At 42.1% G+C, this 19,317-nt stretch overlaps 2 protein-coding genes across 4 annotated transcripts in view; one reads left to right on the forward strand and one right to left on the reverse strand.

Moving 5' to 3' along the window:
- Positions 1–6,317: 6,317 nt before the first annotated feature.
- On the reverse strand, positions 6,318–15,794 carry LOC147312226 (uncharacterized). 3 transcript variants are annotated; one of them, XM_086264347.1, is made up of 6 exons: positions 15,516–15,723; positions 14,047–14,086; positions 10,753–13,780; positions 9,193–9,336; positions 8,623–8,703; positions 6,318–7,004 (listed from the first exon to the last, which is right to left on the reverse strand). In XM_086264347.1, exons 3-6 carry the CDS (start codon positions 13,757–13,759, stop codon positions 6,886–6,888), a joined length of 3,351 nt encoding a protein of 1,116 aa, XP_086120473.1. In that variant the 5' UTR covers positions 13,760–13,780; positions 14,047–14,086; positions 15,516–15,723; the 3' UTR covers positions 6,318–6,885. The 3 variants fall into 3 exon arrangements, with proteins under 3 accessions (XP_086120473.1, XP_086120472.1, XP_086120471.1); XM_086264346.1 differs by lacking the exons at positions 8,623–8,703; positions 15,516–15,723 and adding an exon at positions 15,730–15,794; XM_086264345.1 differs by lacking the exon at positions 8,623–8,703 and having other exon boundaries at positions 15,516–15,722.
- Positions 15,795–15,842: 48 nt separating this feature from the next.
- Positions 15,843–19,317, forward strand: part of vsnl1a (visinin-like 1a) — a 34,740-nt gene continuing 31,265 nt past the window's right edge. Inside the window, exon 1 of the mRNA XM_086264348.1 lies at positions 15,843–16,146. The gene's annotated coding sequence lies outside the window, so the exon portion shown is untranslated. The remainder of the gene's footprint in view (positions 16,147–19,317) is intronic.

Consider the following 19,317-nt stretch of genomic DNA (forward strand, 5'->3'; position numbering starts at 1 on the left):
AGTGACTACAGCTCATAAAAGTGTGCCCCTAAAGGACTTCTGGAACAAGCTGACCGCACTGTCCCCGTGTTAGAGCAGAGTTTCACAAAATGCCTTCTTTGTAAATCTATGTCAAGCAGCAGTGACCGAGGTGGCGAGCTCCCAGCAAGCTTTGAGAAAACTTTTCTCTTTACCACAAAACAATGTAGACTTTCACAATTTCATTATGATTTAAGATGAAACTCTTTGTCAATTTACGGTTAACCTGAACAATCCCAAAACATTAACGTTTCCACCAGATGAGCTTGGTTTAAGTCTCACAGCATGGAAGATGGAGCCAACACAAACCTTACAATATGGATTTGGTCTCAGAACTGCCACGGCTTTCTTTACAAAAACATTCGTCTTAGACGTCACAGCTGTGAGCAGCCGGAGAGGAAACTCAAAGCAGAAACTACCAGCCAGAGGAAGTGCAGTGGCATTTTGAATGTTCACAGAGCCACGTTGTTGACCATGCTGTTTGCAAACCATAAATAAAATGTCAGGACAACTGCCCCATTTGGCAACTCATCCCTCCTCCACCGTGGGTCGAGCTGATCTGCGCTCTGCAGTGAGTCAGCGACGAACCTGTTTATTGGACCGACGCTGCTGTTTGTCGCACTCGGACGAGTCTCCCGTCCGGTCAACGCCAATTTAATCAGAGCTTTTCAGAGGCGGCGAAACAATAACGCAGCGCCGTGTCATAACAGCAGACTGTGAAATCCTCTTATTGTGCTTTCTCTCGGCCTGCTACGCTTCATCCCGTTCCACACCAAACACAGATTACAGTGCTGAGAGACTGTGTGAAGACACTTTTCACCAATATTGCACGTTCACTTTTGATTTAGCAGCTTTGAGCTTATGAAACGTCCACTGAACACTGTTTGTGTCCCGGTCTACTCCCAGGTGACATCGCATCAGGTTCAAAATGAAGAGCAGCACACTTTTATTAAAAGTAACCATCACGTGAAATTTCTACAATCAAAATCACTTTCATGCTACTACAGTCCAGCAGTGAATTGCAGTAGAGTGCATTACTGCTGGTGCAAGCGTGTGAATGAGCATGGATCCAGATGACACATGTTAGAAACATACTCTGCTGTAAACAAGCTTTTAATAATGGATTGGATTTATATAGCGCTTTACAACGCCACTATTCATTCACTCTCACATTCACACACTGGTGGAGGCAGCTACCCTGGGGCAGACTGACAGAAGCGAGGTTGCCATATCGCGCCATCGGCCAACACCAGTAGGGTAAAGTGTCTTGCCCAAGGACACAACGACCAGGACAGAGAGCCCGGGGATCGAACCGGCGACCTTCCGGTTACAGATGCGATTCCCACCCCCCTGAGCCACGGTGGAACCAGTGTCTTCATATAAAGGTAAAAAGAATAAGATGCTACACTTTCCTGGAGAATCCTTAATTGCATATTTAGTGCTCCCATTTTGCTTATGTCCTGGCCCAAAGAAAAAGTCGAAATTGAAAGCCGCCTCATAACTGCTCTTGCTAGCTGATGAAATATTGAACACATATCAGCTGATTCCTCATTAATTATCGCCTAAATTTCCAGTAATAAGCTTTCTAAGTATAGGCCTTGGTAGTTCTTCCTACGCAGTGGAGTCACGTAGATGATTCAAAGGGCATAAAGCGAGGGAGGAAACACGTCTACTCTGCATCTTCAGGGTCTCTCCGTGTACATAATAACATTACTTGGACCCTCATGCTGGGATAATGCCGTCCTCCATTCTGCCAATGAAATAAACAAATGTGTGCATGTCTAATCCCTTTCATTTTAGTGGTGGGGACGAAATTAACAAACACAGGATTAAATCCCTGCCAGGTTTCACTTCTTGTATTGTTTTACATCTCGGGTCCTCGCGTTGCTAGGAGCTCATAATTTGTGCTAAGTGAAATATACAATGAAGCTTTTGATATGGGGGAGGAGTCATTTTGTAAGAACATGAAAAGAAAAAAGTGATAAATTCTGGCTTCACTGGAGCCTTTGAAGTCTTTTTACTGTAAAGCTGGGATGTTTCTTTCATGCTACATGGAGAAGAAGCAGATAAGCATTTAAAGAAACCTTGTATCACATCCAACATAAAAGGGAAAGGAAAACTCTGCTGTTTGAGTTATTTTATTCAGAAGAAGAAATCCAAGTTTGAAACTTCGTCCCACTTGAGCTGTTTCTAAGTCTGTTCATTATTCCCAGTTAGTATTACTGGGTAGCTAGAACACTGACAGAGGTGGTAGTGTTACACATAATTACACATCTTTATCATTGTGCAAAGCATTGCACTAATCATGACAGTGTTTTTAATCTAAAACGTTAGTCATTTAGGTCTTTTTAGTCAGATGAAACGACAGCTGTGGTTAGCAGATTTGTAGGGATGGAGTCAACCCAAGACCTCGAGGAAGCTTCGGATTCCTCCACGACAAGCGGCGCCTTAAATCCTCTCAGCTATTAAAGGACTAAACCATTATTTACTCACAGGTGAGCTCACCAAATTCTTTTTCGTTTGAAAACGCATCGTTTTCTCTCCGTTTTGGCCTCCCGTCCACACTGAGACGTAGCGTCAGTGTGGACAGTGAAAACGATGAGTTTCTAAAACGACGACACATGTCAGTCATATGATGCAGTCATGTGACCAATTAACCCAAGATAGCAGAGTGGTTTTGTTTCGTTTCACGTAAATGGCCTCCTTGACTCGGCGCTTACATCCTCAGAGTCCAGGCCTGACGAGGTGGCTCTTCTGTGTTGTGCCATCCGCCTGTTTGGTTTCCCCGATGCATAAATGCTGGCAATCTTCTTGGCATTTACCAGCAGAGACTATGTTACTCCGTTTGTGCTGCGGGACCGGATTCTTGGGGTGAACCAATATTTTTTGCACAGCATGTTTTGGGGTTTGAAAGCCCGAACCACTGATCGTCAGTGGTGCTAGTTTCAGCAGAATCAACTTTTTGGGATATGCATTTGACCGTTTTCTAATAATTGTTAAATATTTTATATTTTAATCTTACATCTCAGCACCATCATGAACAAAAAAATCCATGTAGAGAAATTCCCCACACTCCCTTAACCCATGGCCTATCCTGGGACCTGGTCTCCCGACCCAGGGGAAGCATTTCCCCAAACACCCTGAGAGGACACTGCAAACATGTAAGTAATCACATTTCAACAAGAAACTTCTTTACACCAACACTTTTTCCTCAAGACTTTACACACAAACATCTGTCTTGTTTTTGCTAACCAGTAGACCTTATTTGCTCCCAGTAAACATTTTTTCCTCCACACTTCCTAATGAGGAGCAGCTGTGCAGGTCCTAGAACAAAAGGCCTACTCGCTAATTATTATTAATTAGATCATTCATAAATACCCAATAAATATTCAATAAATAATTAAACTTCTTGTATGCAAATGGTCATATATATATATATGTATATATAGAGAGAGGGAGAGATAGATATGTACATATGTATATATAATGTAAGTGCTGTACCAGTTACCACAATGAAAATACATATGTAAGGGAGACCTCTTCATTACAGAGCTACTGACTGGGGATATTTACAGGTGGTGGGAAAAACTAGTATTCCATATAGTCCTGCTTAGAATAACATCCATCCATCCATTCGCTTCTGCTTCTCCTTTTCAGGGTTGCGGGGGGTGCTGGAGCCTATCCCAGCTGTCTTAGGGCGAGAGGCGGGGTACACCCTGGACAGGTCGCCAGTCTGTCGCAGGGCTAAGACACAGAGACAGACAACCAACCGCACTCACATTCACACCTGTGGGCAATTTAGATCAATTAACCTATGCTTAGAATACGTGGAAGACAGATGGCTAATTGATTAGCCAACTGTAACTGTACTTGGTTGTCAAACTAACACTTGAGTGTGGAGGCATTTTATATTATTTGGACAAAAGTACCAGGCTACATATAGATTACAACTACAGAACCTGGATGGCCATGGAAATCCATGCTACTTACCTTGGTTAAGTTTTTATACTAATGTTAATGCCAGCTCGGATAGCGAGGAGAGAGAACCTCACAAACCGATTTATCGCAACAGCATCATCCTATTACAGTATCATGCAGACTCTGTCAGCTCTTTGGAACAACCTGTTCTTCTACAGCTGTAAAAGCAGACATAGGACTTTATGCACATGTGACAATGAGACTGAAAATACCTGCATTCAAAGTTTACATGTGTCACATCTCCATATGATCTTAATCTGTGTGGACTGCTCTCTGCCTGCTAGGCTTTATTTGTTTAAATGAATTCTACATACACATAAAAAGCTAGTATTTGAAGCACATTAAGTCATTTTACCCTCATTATTTTCATTTTAATCCATGTCCTCATTACCATGTGATTAGTGATTACTCTTTTAAAAAAGCAGCAAATGCAGAATCAAATTTTCAAACTGCTTTCGCAGAAACTCTGACACAGCCAGCAGATATAGCACCACTACTGCGTATTTCAGCAATTTAAAGGACATTTAAAATCAAGTTCTTGTGCAATTTTACAAACACGTACACAAAATATATAGCAGGCAAAAGTCGTTCTAGACTTTGTATCTCAATCTCTCCCCACAAGAACAGCACAGAAACATTTGTAAAGATCTGAGAACAGAGACACAGTTACTGGAACCGTTGGTGACCACAGATAACAAGCTAAGGCTGACCAGTATTCTTACTGGATACCATTATGCATCACAAGTGCATCACTTTGCCAAATGTGTTTTACAAAGTGTGAATGTGTTTCATTTCTTAATAAATAATAAAATCATCTTAATAAAGTTAATAAAGCTACTTATTCACAAGGAGTCATCGCAGCGGGTCGCTCAGACAACTTCCTGTCAAAGCGCCCAATCTGCAAAAAGAGTTCCTGAGATCTACACACTGAGAGCAGTGTAAGAGTTCGTGCACTTCCGTTTCTATGTATGGTAAGTATAGTTCATCAACTGGAAAACTGTCTGGAATGAACTTCTCATCCCCATTATGTGCAAAAAAGGCTCATCATTCCTTTATTCAGAAATGTGACCATTGTGTAACAGTTGCTAACACACTCGACTGCACGTCTAGTTAAGTGTTACTAAAACATGACGATTACAGGCTGGTGTGTAATCAATAAGAAATGATTAAAGATGAAATAGCAGCAGTTGGAGATGGAAATATGGTATCATTAAACACAATGATGGAACATTAAGCTATTAGAATAATCGCTATTGATAAATGAATAATGTATTAAGAAATTAGCAGTTTGTAGGAGTCATAAAAAAAATCTGTCATTAAAAAGAAAGTGAGCTGAAAATGTCTCCGAGAGGGGAAATATCCACACGAAGAAAGGAGCGGCAACAAATCAGCAAACTGGGCAAACATGGCGCAGACACAACTAGCACTGACAAAATCATTACCAACAAACCCAAAAGGAGAGAAATCTAATTCTACACCCACAGCCTTCACAGACTGGGCCTGATTAAAAAGGCAGATTGAATGTTTAGCGTCTGAATCCAATTATTTTTGGAAAGCCATGCCGTGGCATTGTTTCTCTTTGATTTGTACTTGCCCGTCTGCCAGCTGAGGCACCTTGCTCACTGAGACAAAGAAAAGTTCCACCGTTTCGATTCTGAGATGTGATGAAAACATTAAATAAAAAATCTCGTTCCAAAATCTCGAAAAACAGGCGTGAATACAACACTGCTCAAACTGGGGGACACCAGTTAATAAAAGGACCAAATGGAGCCAATTTGAAGAGAAATGTCCTGATTACGAAACAAAATGTGTCATGTGACTTGTACTTTTTCATGTGTCTCCTGTTTAAAAAGAACTTGTAATATGTATAAAATTCTGACATAATAATGGCAATGCTATGATACAAATCCCCAATGTGGAGCAAACTCCTCCAATTTTAATAAAATGTCTGAATTGAGAATAAAAACAGTCACATTCACTTTACAAACGAGGAGCTGTGAATGTAAGCGAACCTTAAAAGCACTTCTGATACTGTTGCTAGAACTTAAACTGAGGTGTCCCTTCCACTGCTTGCAGCCAGCATAACCACTGCTGACTCAGAGTTCAGATCAGCTCAGTTCAGTTCTGAAAGAGGAGCTTACATTGTTTTAAGACTAGAAGGTTTTAAATACACGAGTGGAGTAAATTTGTATTCATTTCATTAATATTTGCTGGTATTTTGTGCTTCAGTAGTTTGTCTGAAAGCTGCTTGAGGACGCTACAGTCGCCCAGCTGCTGAGAAAAAGTAAACGTAAAGAATGTAACGCAAGAAAAAGCAAAAATCTGATCAAGTTTTTAATAACACTGCAGGAAACTGCCACTAATGATGGAATAACATTAAAACAAGGAAAACTGCACAAGAGATCAGAGTTTTCCAACAGATACAGCCACGCATAGTGTGGACATCAGAAACATATTTGAATAAATAAAGCAGTTTCAGTACTGAACTCCAGCTAACAGGAGAACAGTTCAGGACAACAGTAACAGCAGAATGCAAAGATAACACACCACACCCATACAGCTAGAAAGAAGCAGATAAATACAGTATATCAATAAGTTAATAAATACATAAAGATCTAAATGTTTTGCCATTAAAAACCTGAATATTTTTCCGGCTTGGACAATGTGGAGAAATACTAAGAACGGATCCTTGTCAGGATATTTTATGGACCCAAACATCTTTGGATAACGGGGGAACTAAAATGTACGGAAACCTCAACAACTCAGGAAAAGATAACAGGAACGCTGTAAATCCGATAATAACCCTCGAGGTCGTGAACACTGCATCACAAAGCTTCACACGAGGTTGTTTACACTCGCACACCTCACCCTTGATTGCATGTCCAACGCTCACTTATAGGGGCGGGGCCGGTGCAGGTGTTTGGTCTTGGCTCTCTTTGAAAGTCCAACCCGGATCGGCCGTGCACATGTTTTCAGCGGCTCTAGTCTCCTGGGCTGCTCAGGGGCTCCTGCACACAACACACACCATAAACACATCCTTGGTGACTCATGTGTCTTCTGTCTCAGAGCGTGACACTATATGCAGTCCATTTCCTACTAAACATTCTGCTCTCTATATTTTTAAAAGTTCAATCACTCCTAACCAGCTATTCCTGCACCTTCCTGTTTCTCTATGGCTCCAGAGAGGTGTGTGTGTGTGATGAGTCAACAAGACATTTAATGTTCTCTGCCTGTGTTAGCTGGCACCAGAAATACTAATCAGTAAAACAGATAGTATTTGATTAACATGCAAAGACATTTACCTGTAGGTGTTACTACCTGGCTATCCTACATTAGCTGTGCCACTCTGTCTTTGAATTAAACAAATTAGGTGAAATGTAAGACATGTGACAGCTGCATGTGTTAAAGTAAATTGGCATATAACTACACAACATAACCACATTGTGCAGATGCATGTGGACATTAAAATGCAAGAAAACAGGCTGCTTCCCCAAGTGCTGCTAATGTTGGCCACAATCATCAACCTGAGATGACACTGTGTGCGTGTTTGCAGTATTATACACAGCAAAAATAAGAGCCACACATTTCATATACTAACGCTGAAAAGATTAACATGACAGAGTAGCGCTGCTATTAGACTTATTCTGTCCTGCATAGGGCTGTGCGATATGACCAAAATCTCAGGTCCCGATATCAGACATCTATCGTCCCGGTAACGATATAAATCACAAAAATGTAACATTTTTCTGTAAATTCTGTGAATCTCGGGCAGCTCGACTTGCGTGAAGTGTTTCCAGCTGCGCGTCCTTTACCCGGAGTCGAGTGTTTTAACGATGCATGAAAATACATTTTTAGAGATAAGTTGTAACGGCCGCCGTTTTCTTTGTGAGTATTTATTACACGGCGTGCTGCGGGGAAAAGCCTGTTCTAACGTTTGAGTCTAAGCTTTATTTTTTAGCACCTGACGGCTCTTTTTTTACTTCTCATCCGTAAATACTCTGCATCTTTCACGTGATTCAGTTTATTTTGAAAAGTCTCAACAGGATCTTGAGCTTTATTGTGAAAGGTTTATGTGGAACATAAACAAGCAGACATGCGAAGGCGTTACCGTCGCTGTTGCTAACAACAACGCATAAAAACAGGCGCTTGTCCGTCCGTAGTGTGGTTCTATTAAATATAAGAGAAAGAGAGAACTTTAAGAAATGAATACAGCCACTACAGTGACCATCAGAACCATGTAAAAATATTGCCGTAAACAGTTTTTGTGACACCACGAAACAAACGATAGCGTAAAATGAAACGATAGATGTTTTTATATCGTTATATCGAACAGCCCTAGTCCTGCATACAGAAAAGGAGAAAACATTGCATCTCCAGAAAGGCAGGTGGTAAGATTCCTCTCCTGTTAAACACTCAGAGGCACACTTGGGGTTATAAATGCAGTACAAACCCATTCTGTTCAAATGTCTATTTTTGACAAAGCGATTAGTCTAAAATATTACTGAATGAGCTACACTATTCCCCTCTGGCCCCTCTTTAAATCCTGGAAAAAATATGAATCCCATCCCAAGTGTTTTATCCATGAGATGTTTTTAAGTATAAGCTCAGCCTTTACATATAACTCACTGTGGCTCAGTTGTTCCATAAGAGTCAAACACATAAAGGATGGAGACCACACTTCCTGTTTGTGCTCCATCTCCCGGGGCTCTGAAAGCAGCATATTGACAGGCAGAGAAGAAGCACTCGCTAATTCTGTCCTACTGTATTTGCTGCTCTGTTTACCCTTCAGCCCATGTTTCTGCATTCGTGGAGCGTGTTATCGTTCCACCGCAGCATATTGTGGAAGGGGAGGGAACATTAATGAGAGTACGCTGTGTCAGGTTGAAATGACAAATCAATAAAAGTAATTATATTTCCACAGTGAATTAACCCAGCTGACCTTTTAATCACCCGCTGCTCTGTAAAAACAGTGTTAACTGAAAACAATGGAATAAAAGAGCACTTAACTCTAATTAAACAACTCTCGTGAAATGTTTTTTTCAAGCCTGTCATTTTTCCTTCTGACGTTTTCAACCATGTTATTTATGTTAATCACAGAGACACTTTGTTGCTCCTTTTCTTCATAAATATATTCATCTTTGTTGTGTATTTCTTTTTAACAGAGGCCAGAAATATTGAATTAAATCAGCTGTGAACCTCTGTGTTTCTCTGCAACAGGAGCTTCCCGGCACAGGTGTCTGCTAAGAGGCACTTCCTGCTCTCCGTCACTACTGACAGCAGTCCGAGAAACCACCGGATCACCTTCACACATGTCCAGGCTGTGGTCCTCGGCAACATCATCTAAAAATTTGAAAACAATAAACAGAAAACAATATATTTTTCCACTGAGCAGTCAAAATCAGAACAAACTGGCAGAATTATCAGGATATCCAAGAAGAATCAGTTGAGCTCCTAATTGAACCAATATATAGTTATATACAGTGGATTATGGACAGTATATACATGATGAAAGTCATCCATTGGTTTATAAAGCACTGTTAGGAAGCCTCTTGACCACTGTCACCTTTATCTGTTGAAAGTAACTTTAGGAAGGATGACTGAGAACCCTTGCTTCATTTTTCAGACGCTGGACTGAAACAGCTGAAGTTCATCAAACTTTTAATTCCATGTGAGTCAGTTCTACTTATTATTTTTGATAATGTTAACTATTTTGCATATCAAGTACCAGCTACTTTAAAAATATAATTTAATTTGCTTCATTTGCTTAAATTATATGACAGACATCTTTGGAAGCTTTTGATTCCTGGGGTCAATCTGACCCAAACGTAAAAGATATTAGTTTTTAGTTTTTGATATAACAGCTGGGATGATTTAACTTAAATGGAGTAAAAGTAAAATTTGCTTGTCTTTTATCAATTTTTCAGGTTCTTGCACTTATATCATGAACCAAGTTTAACAAATTGTTTTGGATTTTATTTCGCTTTGGGGGTTTTTTTTGGTTGCTTTTACATCTTTTTGTAACATTACATAAAAACTAAGGTACAATAATGAATGCTATCATGTCATAGTCTGACCACAGAGTCTTATCAGCTCTGTTAGTCATGAGAAACAAATACGTGTATTTCTGCAAACTATTCATTGATGATTTATTCGTCTGAGCATGCTAGCTTGGATTTGGACATCTAAATAAGGACAGTGTACATGAGGGCTGTCACAGTACTAGAACTTCAAACGTAATACCGATACCCAGGAAACTACTCGTCACTTGAAAAACAACTAAGAGGCTCTTATTATTGACCACAGCTGTGAGGTGGTCCTTTAATAACATGAGATGACTAATGTGGTTATTTAACTGCTAACAGTTCAGTGGGTGACATTAAAGTATGCACTCGTAAGGTTAACGTTGTAGTAACAGGAACTTTACTGACCTCTTTAATACTTCACAAAGTGTTTTTCAGTGTTTTGAAAGTCAGTAACAGGAAGTGCCGTGTGCCTGTCTGGGTGAAGTTAGGTCAACTGGAGGAGGTGAAGACAGCACTGCTGGTATTGATGCAGTTGCAAATTAATGCATACACTTAAATAGAATTTTAAGTATTGATTAGAGCTTAAGTATTAGTATTTTTAACAACCCTAGTTTAAACTGTGCAGCTGAAGTATCTTATTTGAACAGTCAATGGAAATGCCTGGGGTGCTTACTGCTGTATCTCACGGGCGCTGTCAGTATTACTGTGTTTGCTCTATCCTACGTATAACTACCTGATGCAGCGCCTCTGTGGCGTCCCACGTCTGGACTGGTGAGACACTCTGTCCGTTCTGAAGCGCTGCCTTCCAAGACTTTAGTTCTGTCAGTGCACTGCTCAGGCGAGATGAAGTTTGCTTTGCAGTCGCTTTCAAAGTCATTTCTACTGATCTCAAAAAACAAATTCAGCTCTTTCAAGACCGAGTCGAACTGGTTTTTCATTTCAAACTCAGCACAGCTGTTCACACCAGAGGCAGGGCTGTCACTCTCAGCGGAAACAGTAGGGGACATTAACTCTGGGTTTAATTCATCCTGAATGCGCTCAGAGGAATCACGGACCGATTCACAGTTAGGCTCTCGCTCGGGCCATTCGAGAGCAATGGCATCTGCTCCTAAGATGAAGTTTGGGAGTTCATTACAGGCAGAATCGCTGCTAAGAAGCCTGTTTGCCATGTTCTCAGTGATACACTCCTCCTCTTCTGGTATCCTCTCACGCATGTTGCTTTCTGCCACTGACATAAAGTGGTATAGCAGCTGCCCAGGCGAGCTGACGAGGACAGGGATGTTGCCCACTCCAGTGGCGTCATCATCATCTAGTGAGAGTTGGATCTTTTCGAAAGTGTCAAACCCCTCCGGCACTAGGTTACAGAGAGCAGATGGCAATGGGGAAAATCTGTCAATGCAGTTTATGGAAGTGGGATTACTGTGAGCCTTCTGTGAATGGCTTAAATTGCCCTGACACGGTACGACTGCATCGCTTGTTGAAGGCAAACTGAAGGCTGAAAAGTCAGCTTTATTTTCAGCTTTGTCTTGGCAATCAGAGACACAACTAAGCTTGTGTTCTTGTCCATCTTCGCTTCCCAAGGGCAATGTGCTCCACTCTGTCCATTCATCAGCGCCATCACCAGATGACAGTTGAGTCACGTCTGCTTTGTGGTCATTTTGCTGCTGAACATAATCCTCAGATTGCACCAGTGTTGCTGAGTTTTCAGGCCCATCAGTTTTCATTTCGTCTCCAACTTCTGTCATGGAAATATCAGCACTGAATGGTTGGTCAGACAAACGCTCGAGCTTGCTTCTTTGTTCAGTTTCAGTGAGCTTTAATTCACTGTCCCATTCATGTGCTTCACCCTCGCTGCATTCTGCCTTGCAATCACAAGTAAGTAGTTCAGTTGTGTTATCCTTGTGCTGTCCATTCTGCAGTAGCGGTTTTTCCTCCAACTCCACTGTCCTCTTCGGGTTCATATAGTCATTCATCTCCAATTCTTTCACAAAACAGATTTCTTTGCTTTCTTTTATCACAGCTGTCATGTCCACGCTGTCAATTTCTCTCTGTGAATGTTCGACTTCCGACGTCTCCAGGGGGTCAAGCCTGACAGAAAAACAGCTGGAGCGACTCTGCTCTTTGAACTCGTGTCCCATGGAACCGTGGCTTCCTTGTATTGCATGATCCCCAGGAGGGAGAGGCTTTGTAGGGCTCCTGCTGAACCTGGATTTCCATTGACAGTCACATTCAGTGAAAGTCTTGTGCGTTTCATTGGTGGTGACGGAAGAAGACTGTAGTCCTGCCTGACAGAAGTCATCGTTTGCACCTTCCTGATGCCATGTCCTGCTTTCATTATTAAAGCACTCTGTCCGGTCGGGACATGAAACCTTTTCTGATGTCCTCATGTGGGAATGGAGTGGAAGAGGCATTTCCATCTTGTCGACTTCTACTGATGGAGATAATTTGGGACCTGCGGCGCTTGCTGAGTTACAGCAGTTTTCTTCAGCTTCCCTGTCAGTTTCACTACAGATCGCAGGGTCAATTACATGGAAAGGGCCTTCATCATTATCTCCTTCAGCCGGCTCTTGACTGATTCTAGCCGGCAACGTAGTCACTGTTGTGTGATCAGCTGTTTCACTCTGAGCTTTGGCTATTATCTTGCAAGCACCATCCGCTCTTTTTTCCCCACAGAGGTCATCAACATCGAGATTCGGGCTCTCATTTGCAGGATTTCTTTCTAACATCACATCATGAGAAAGAATTGATCCTTCACCGCATACAGCAGCAAAAAGGATGAGGGCTTTCTTATTAACTTGGCCTTCTGTTTTCCCATCACAGACAGAAACATTTTCCTTCTCACAGAACTGTAATCCTGAATCATTTTTTTCCTTTTTCCCAGCTTCTACCAAGTTCCCAGAGGGCTCTTCTACCGGGTCTGAACAGAGTGGTTTAGAATCTGCATAATCACTGGAAGATCTCTTACTCTCACTCTCTTCCTTAGTGAAAACAATATACTCATTAAACTCAGGTTCAGTCCTCTTCTGAGTCGTCTCTACAACTTCAGCAAATTGGCTCCTTGTGCTACAGTAACCTACGTCACAGACTGACTCTTTATTAGTACAATTAGGCTGACATCTGACCTCTTCATTTCTCGTCTGCATTTCATTGACATTTTTTTGTACCTGTCTCCCATATTTTTCATTTCCAGTGGAAGGACTGCAACCACCAGGGGTTTGATCTTTAATGGATGTCCCTGGTAGCCTGCCATCAGAATGACTGGATGTGTTAGTACTGGCTATGGTGGCAGACTCTCCTAATGAACCATCTGTATCATCTGACTGGTAAAAGCTGAGTTTGTCTGTTTCAGTAACTGGAAGCTGCTCCTCTTTCCCCAGGAGTAGGTAGCTCTCAGTGGGAATAAAACACACTTTAGATGATTCCACGTGTGTACTCTTATTGTATGAAGTCACCTCAGTATTAGGACTGACGTCAGACTTAGTGTCTTGTGGTCGCTCCTGAGATTTCTCATCTTCCAAACATTCAAATGTGCTAATCAGGCCTTCGGTTTTCTGCAGGGTACTTGCTGATGATGGGAAATGATTAGTTTTCCTAAATGTCAAAAGCTCTGGAAAGTTGAACTTGCTTAACCCACTGTGGTCATTCATCACTCTACACTCAGGTCTGGATCGTTTTGGGGAGGGTGGTGACGTGAGCTCCCTCTCTGTTTGTGAGATGTCATCATCTTGTGGGACTTTCATGTTCTCATCGAATTATAAAACCTAAAAAAAAGCCCACCACAGTGTGAGCTCTGCATCTGGAAGCTACACAGCTCAAATCCGAGTGTTACTCGTCAAATAAGCAATCATGTCCAGAATGTTGCTAATACAAAACTTACTGTTGGCAAATAACATTTTTAGGAAGAAAAAACACGATGCAGAGGCTGGATTACAAAGGCATCATTATAACAATGCTGGTGAACAATGAGCTACTTCATCATGTACAAGAGTGCACATTTCATTACACAACAGCACGTGCAGCATCTCACCTTATGACTCCAATCACATGGAAGTAATCCCCCAACAATCCTTTAAAGAAACAAAAGATAATATTGTGTTATTCTAGTATCAAGTACTGATGTGGTTTCTGACCATACCACTGACGGTTACACACTATACACCTCAGTACCAGTACTTTGTGTACAATGAGCATGATAAGCCTCTTTTTATAAGATATTTTGACTGATCAAATAACATATTAACGAGTTTTACTAGCATCTTTTACATCAGCTCCCACAGCAACTGAGCCATGACCCTATAACCTAAAACAGAAACAGCTGAGTGGAAGTCAGTCAGCATTCATTTCATGATTTGTGCTTCTAACATGTCAAACTGCTGCCATTACCCACACAAAAGACAGAAGGAAGAATTTCAGGACAACAGGGTGCCTGGCATATCCTGTCACACATAAATGCTGTAACGGTCTACTACATGATATATACACTATAGTATTAGTATTTAGTATTTATTGTCATTGTCAAGAACAATGAAATTGCGTTTGGGGCTTCCATACAACCCAAAATATATGGAGAGTATTGGGTCACATCCCTTAACGTTTGAATTCACGTGTTTTCAGTCCCATTGAAACAGGTGTATAAAACCAAGCACATAACCGTGCAGTCTGCCTTTATAAACATTTTTTAAAGAATGGATTGTCCTAAAGAGCTCAATGATTTCAGGTATGCTACTGTAATAGAATATCATCATTGCAACAAGCCAGTTTGTGATATTCTAATCAGCTGTGAGTAGAATTAATCCAAACTCAAAGCATTTAGACACCACAGCAGCTCAGCCACAAATGGCACACCAGCTAAACTTGGAGCAGGGCTGCTGAGGTGTATAGTGTGTCAAGGTCACTAAAGCTCTGCTGACTCAATTTTCTGTAAAGCTCCATTAACATCAGCACAAAACTATGCACCAGGAGCTTCATGACAGCTGCTGTAGGTGTAGCTTGTAGCTGGCTTAGTAAAACAACCACAAAAGAAATTCTCCAAAGACGGAAAACAGGTGTAGATGTTAATCACCACTGTCGTGAACAACGATCAAAAAACTAAAGAATGCCACGATGAAATATTTCATTACTGTACTCATGCTACTATAACAAGGTAGTGTCCTGTAGCTAGCAAAGGTAAAAAGAGACTTAGGTTTGCTAGCTGTTAGCCTTCATTTAGCCTTTACTTTCTAGCCATTGCAACAGAACTAACAGTTCATACAAAGTGCCTGCCTCTTCAGAGATCCCTAAATTACTCTTTAAAGTCACTTGTAATAGTGTAACTTGGTTTTTGTATGTTAGGCTTTATAGAGGTAATATTTACAAGTGAAGCTAGCTGGCTTCTCACTAGCTTAGTTCGTGATATTGCTATAATAATGAAAGAAAGACTGCGACTTTGTTTTACACTGTAAGCTACACTGACTCTCTAGATGCTGAGAGTTACGTTTTTTGCCCCACATTTGTTACCTTCTGAAGGAAAGCTTTTTCACCAGGCTGCTGTATTTACAATCGCTGGCCAACTGATGTCCCACATTTGGCGCGAAACTAACAGGGCTGATTAATATGACGTAACTAAGGCTTTAGCTAACATAAAGTCAACACCATCGATATTAGCCTCTGCTCTTTAACACATTGAAATGTGTATTTCTGACACTGGAAGGCAAAGAAAGGTTTGTATTACTTCACAAAATATTATTGGGGACACAAACGCTGGTGTTTGTCTGCTCCTCGCTGCCTTTATTGTCTGTATCGGTGATCCACAGCCACAGGCTGGCAGCGGGAGCGAGGCAGACGCACACTGCGCGCTCTCTCAGTATCTGTCTCCTCCTCTCAGCACATCAGCAGCAGTTTGTGTTGCGCAGCATCATCCTACGGACCTGCACAGCTTCCTCTCTGTAAAAGCCCGACTTCTCCCCAGCATTAAACTAAAATTAAATAAATCCAACAACCCAAAAGGCACCGCTAATCTTCAGCTCGACAGAAGAGCATTTCTTGCTGTTTGCCGTGCTCGCAGGTGTTTTCTTTCTCTTTTCTTTCTTTTGGACCACTCCAGACACCAGACCGGACTCCACACTCGTTGACTCCACACTCTCGCAAGGTAGGATGAAGGCTTTGCGTAAAATCTTGACAGATGCAGGAAAATCTAATTATTATTGTACTGCTCGGCATCATCTCAGTTTATATTTATTTATATTTATATCAGCATGATGCAACTCAGTGCGTCATCCTTTCGGTATCATAAGGCTAATGTATCGATGTATTGTGGTTGAAGTCCATTTTAATAAGGACACATATATATATATATCAGTACAGCCTTCTGATCATATCGCATTAGATAAACATGGTTGTTTCTTACCTGGGTTTACTCTTGCTGCTTACGCACACACACACACACACACACACACACACACACACACACACACACACACACACACACACAAGGCTTGTGGATTTAACAACAAAAGTGAGGAGAGCGAGGCTGTTCTGTGTAACAGTGGGGACTGTGTGAAATTTGACGATTTGTACTTGTGACTTGCGTGGGGTGGGCTGCTATGACATGGCACCGTGTGGTGTGATGTGCTGTAGTTTGTCACTGGTGCTGATGTTGCGCAAGGTGTGTGTGTGTGTGTGTGTGTGTGTGTGTGCGTGCAAGAAGAAGACGGGGTGTGGTGTGTGTCCTTAACCCCAATCATCCTCAGTGGGAAGCGCCTGGTTGTTGTTTTTTTTCTTTTGCAAATCAATCTTGCATGACCACATCACATCCACCAGCCCCATCCAATCATTGCTGCCCCCCCCCCCCCCCCCCCCCCCCCCCTCTACAGACACACATTAATCTCTCCTGTAATATTTGCCCAAATTAAAGCCTCAGATTGCTTTGCTCCTATCCTTGCTCGTCTTAGCCCGGACTCTGCCCGCCTCTCAAGGTCATCCATGTTGGCAAATGATGGCAAAGGGATAGTGTTATGTAACAGCCCACAGCCTGGCTCTGGAGCAGGTCTGTTGTGTCAGACCATACCTGTGTGCTGATGTGTAATTACATGATGTGTAATTACTATCTGTTGAACCCTCAGTGGACTGTGAGACAAAGGGCTATGACTCAGGTTTGGAGTCAGCATGGCGCTCTGCTCTGCATCGCACTGCAGAGTGACCCCTCGTCCCAGACTCAGCCCCACTCAACTCTCTTGCTAAAACAAACCACTGGCTGATGATGCACTAGCTGCCCCCCTTGGCCCTTTGTAGATGTGATTAACCGCCTCAATACATTACAGTGCATATAACTAAGTGTCATCAGGCGTATTTCTTTGGGGGGGGTGTCTCCAGTCACCTCCCTGATTGCTTTCCTTGCCGTCATCCCATTTCTTGCAGTGCGCCTTCTCTCTGGTGTTGACAGTGTAACAAAGTAAGAATGGAAACGAGTTTAGTCATTATTGCATTTGTTAGCCGAGAGGCGACGTTCATGTAAAAAGATACTTTTGATTCCATTTCTCATTTTATTGCAATTCAGTAAACATCAACAACAGGGGGAAGGTGACAGGGAGTTACCGGGCTCGTAGGCAGCTCGCAAGAATGACAGTCAGTGGAACAGCAGTGTTTTCAGATACACAGACCATGTGGGTTGCTTTGATACAGCCGATAAATACGTCACTCAAATCATCAGCTGCAGACATAAATGAAAGGTCTCAGAAAAAACGCTTTTAAAAAATGTGTAGGTTGAATAGGTTTTGAAATTGTGCCACGTGCCATGTTGCCTCGCGCGTCACTCTAAAGGCTGTGCAGGTTTTATATGAAGCGAGATGGGGTGGGAGGTATCAAGACGATGTGTGACTTGTCATTTTCACTCCTTGAGAAAGGATATATTTGCATTCTCTTATAAAAACACGATATTCATTTATAAGTCCAACTGAGGGTGTAACAGTGTGTGTGCGCGCTCGGTGTACATGCAGTTTTTATTCAGCCGAGAAGGTGTCGACATGTTTGCCTTGCCAGAAGAAAAAATTCTAAAAAGCTGTTGGCAATGATAATATATCAATTATATTTCTGAGATCTATGTGTTAACTCGAACTACACATGGAGTTAATGCTGTAAATGGTCTCACTGCACCAGCATATGCATCGGTCAGCCGTGTTAAACTGTGAGCACCAAGCTTGTCTTGGACGTCTCCTGTCCCAGTGTTGTTAAAGCTGAACATCCTTCTGCTGACTTTGAAGCCCGTCAGCCTTTTTTCTGATGTTACACAACATTTAAGTGTCTCAGCTGTTTCAGTAAAAATTACAGTCATTTACTTCCAGAAACCCAAGAGCCGCACCATGAAGCTGAGCCCATGAATTTTGCGTACCCCCCCTCCTGAAGGCTCAGCTATAGCACCGTGTGCTGTAAAGCTGGATCCTAGCAGCACGCTGGCACACTGCAGATGCAGATTCAGCCCTTGTTCAATGACTGGTGAGAGCAACACTTGCATTGTGATGCGACGCTATTGTTAAGCAGGTTTTGAATGTTTTAGAGGAGAATTACCATTAACAGCGCAGAAGATGTTTGTGTCTTTTATCAAAAGTGCATTCAGTCCCTGGAGGTTCTGACGGGTAGCGTGCGCTGCCGCAGCGCTGCATATGCTGCTGCTTGCTCTTACTGTGCTCAGGGTGCTTTGAGATGTTCCTCAAATGTTTATGAGCTCCATTATCTTTGGGATGCAAAGTGCACTACAATTCATTCTCAATCAGCGAGCGTCTGTGACAGACCTGCGCTCCTAAACACATAAGTAATGCCTTCGTACATGCACACGTGCTTTATAAATACAAATGCATTTACTTTGTCTCTCTGTCACACAGTCACTTACTCACATATGCACTGACAGTAAGTGAGACCGTCTTCTGCTCACATCTCTTCCAGGGCACGGTGGCCTCCTGCTGCACTCAGGCTCCTCAGTTTCACTGCAACACTGAGGAGCTTTAACCTGCTGCTGCCCGTTACAGGGAAACGCTCGTTTACAGTCAATGTTTCACATCAAGCCTGTGCTACTTACCTTAAAGGGACCCTCGTTTCTACACATTTTTACTCTTGGACTAAAAATTGCTTTGTATGATTCACAGTTCCGAATATTTATTTATGCGCCTCATAAACAGAAAGCTTGAACAGCAGGTGGGAGGGGCTTGTTTCCTTAGAACGGCCTTATTAGTGATAATTGCTCTCAGTGACATCATACAGAGCCGAGCGTAGATTATCTTCAATATGAGCCAAATGCCTGAGCACTCGTACATACGCCAACGTCGTT

This window comes from Aulonocara sp. 'chitande type north' Nkhata Bay, linkage group LG15 (genome assembly GCF_057382095.1).
Source record: "Aulonocara sp. 'chitande type north' Nkhata Bay isolate Kocher_YH1m ecotype deep benthic linkage group LG15, A_spYH_male_GT1.1, whole genome shotgun sequence".
In the NCBI taxonomy this organism is placed as follows: Eukaryota; Metazoa; Chordata; class Actinopteri; order Cichliformes; family Cichlidae; genus Aulonocara; species Aulonocara sp. 'chitande type north' Nkhata Bay.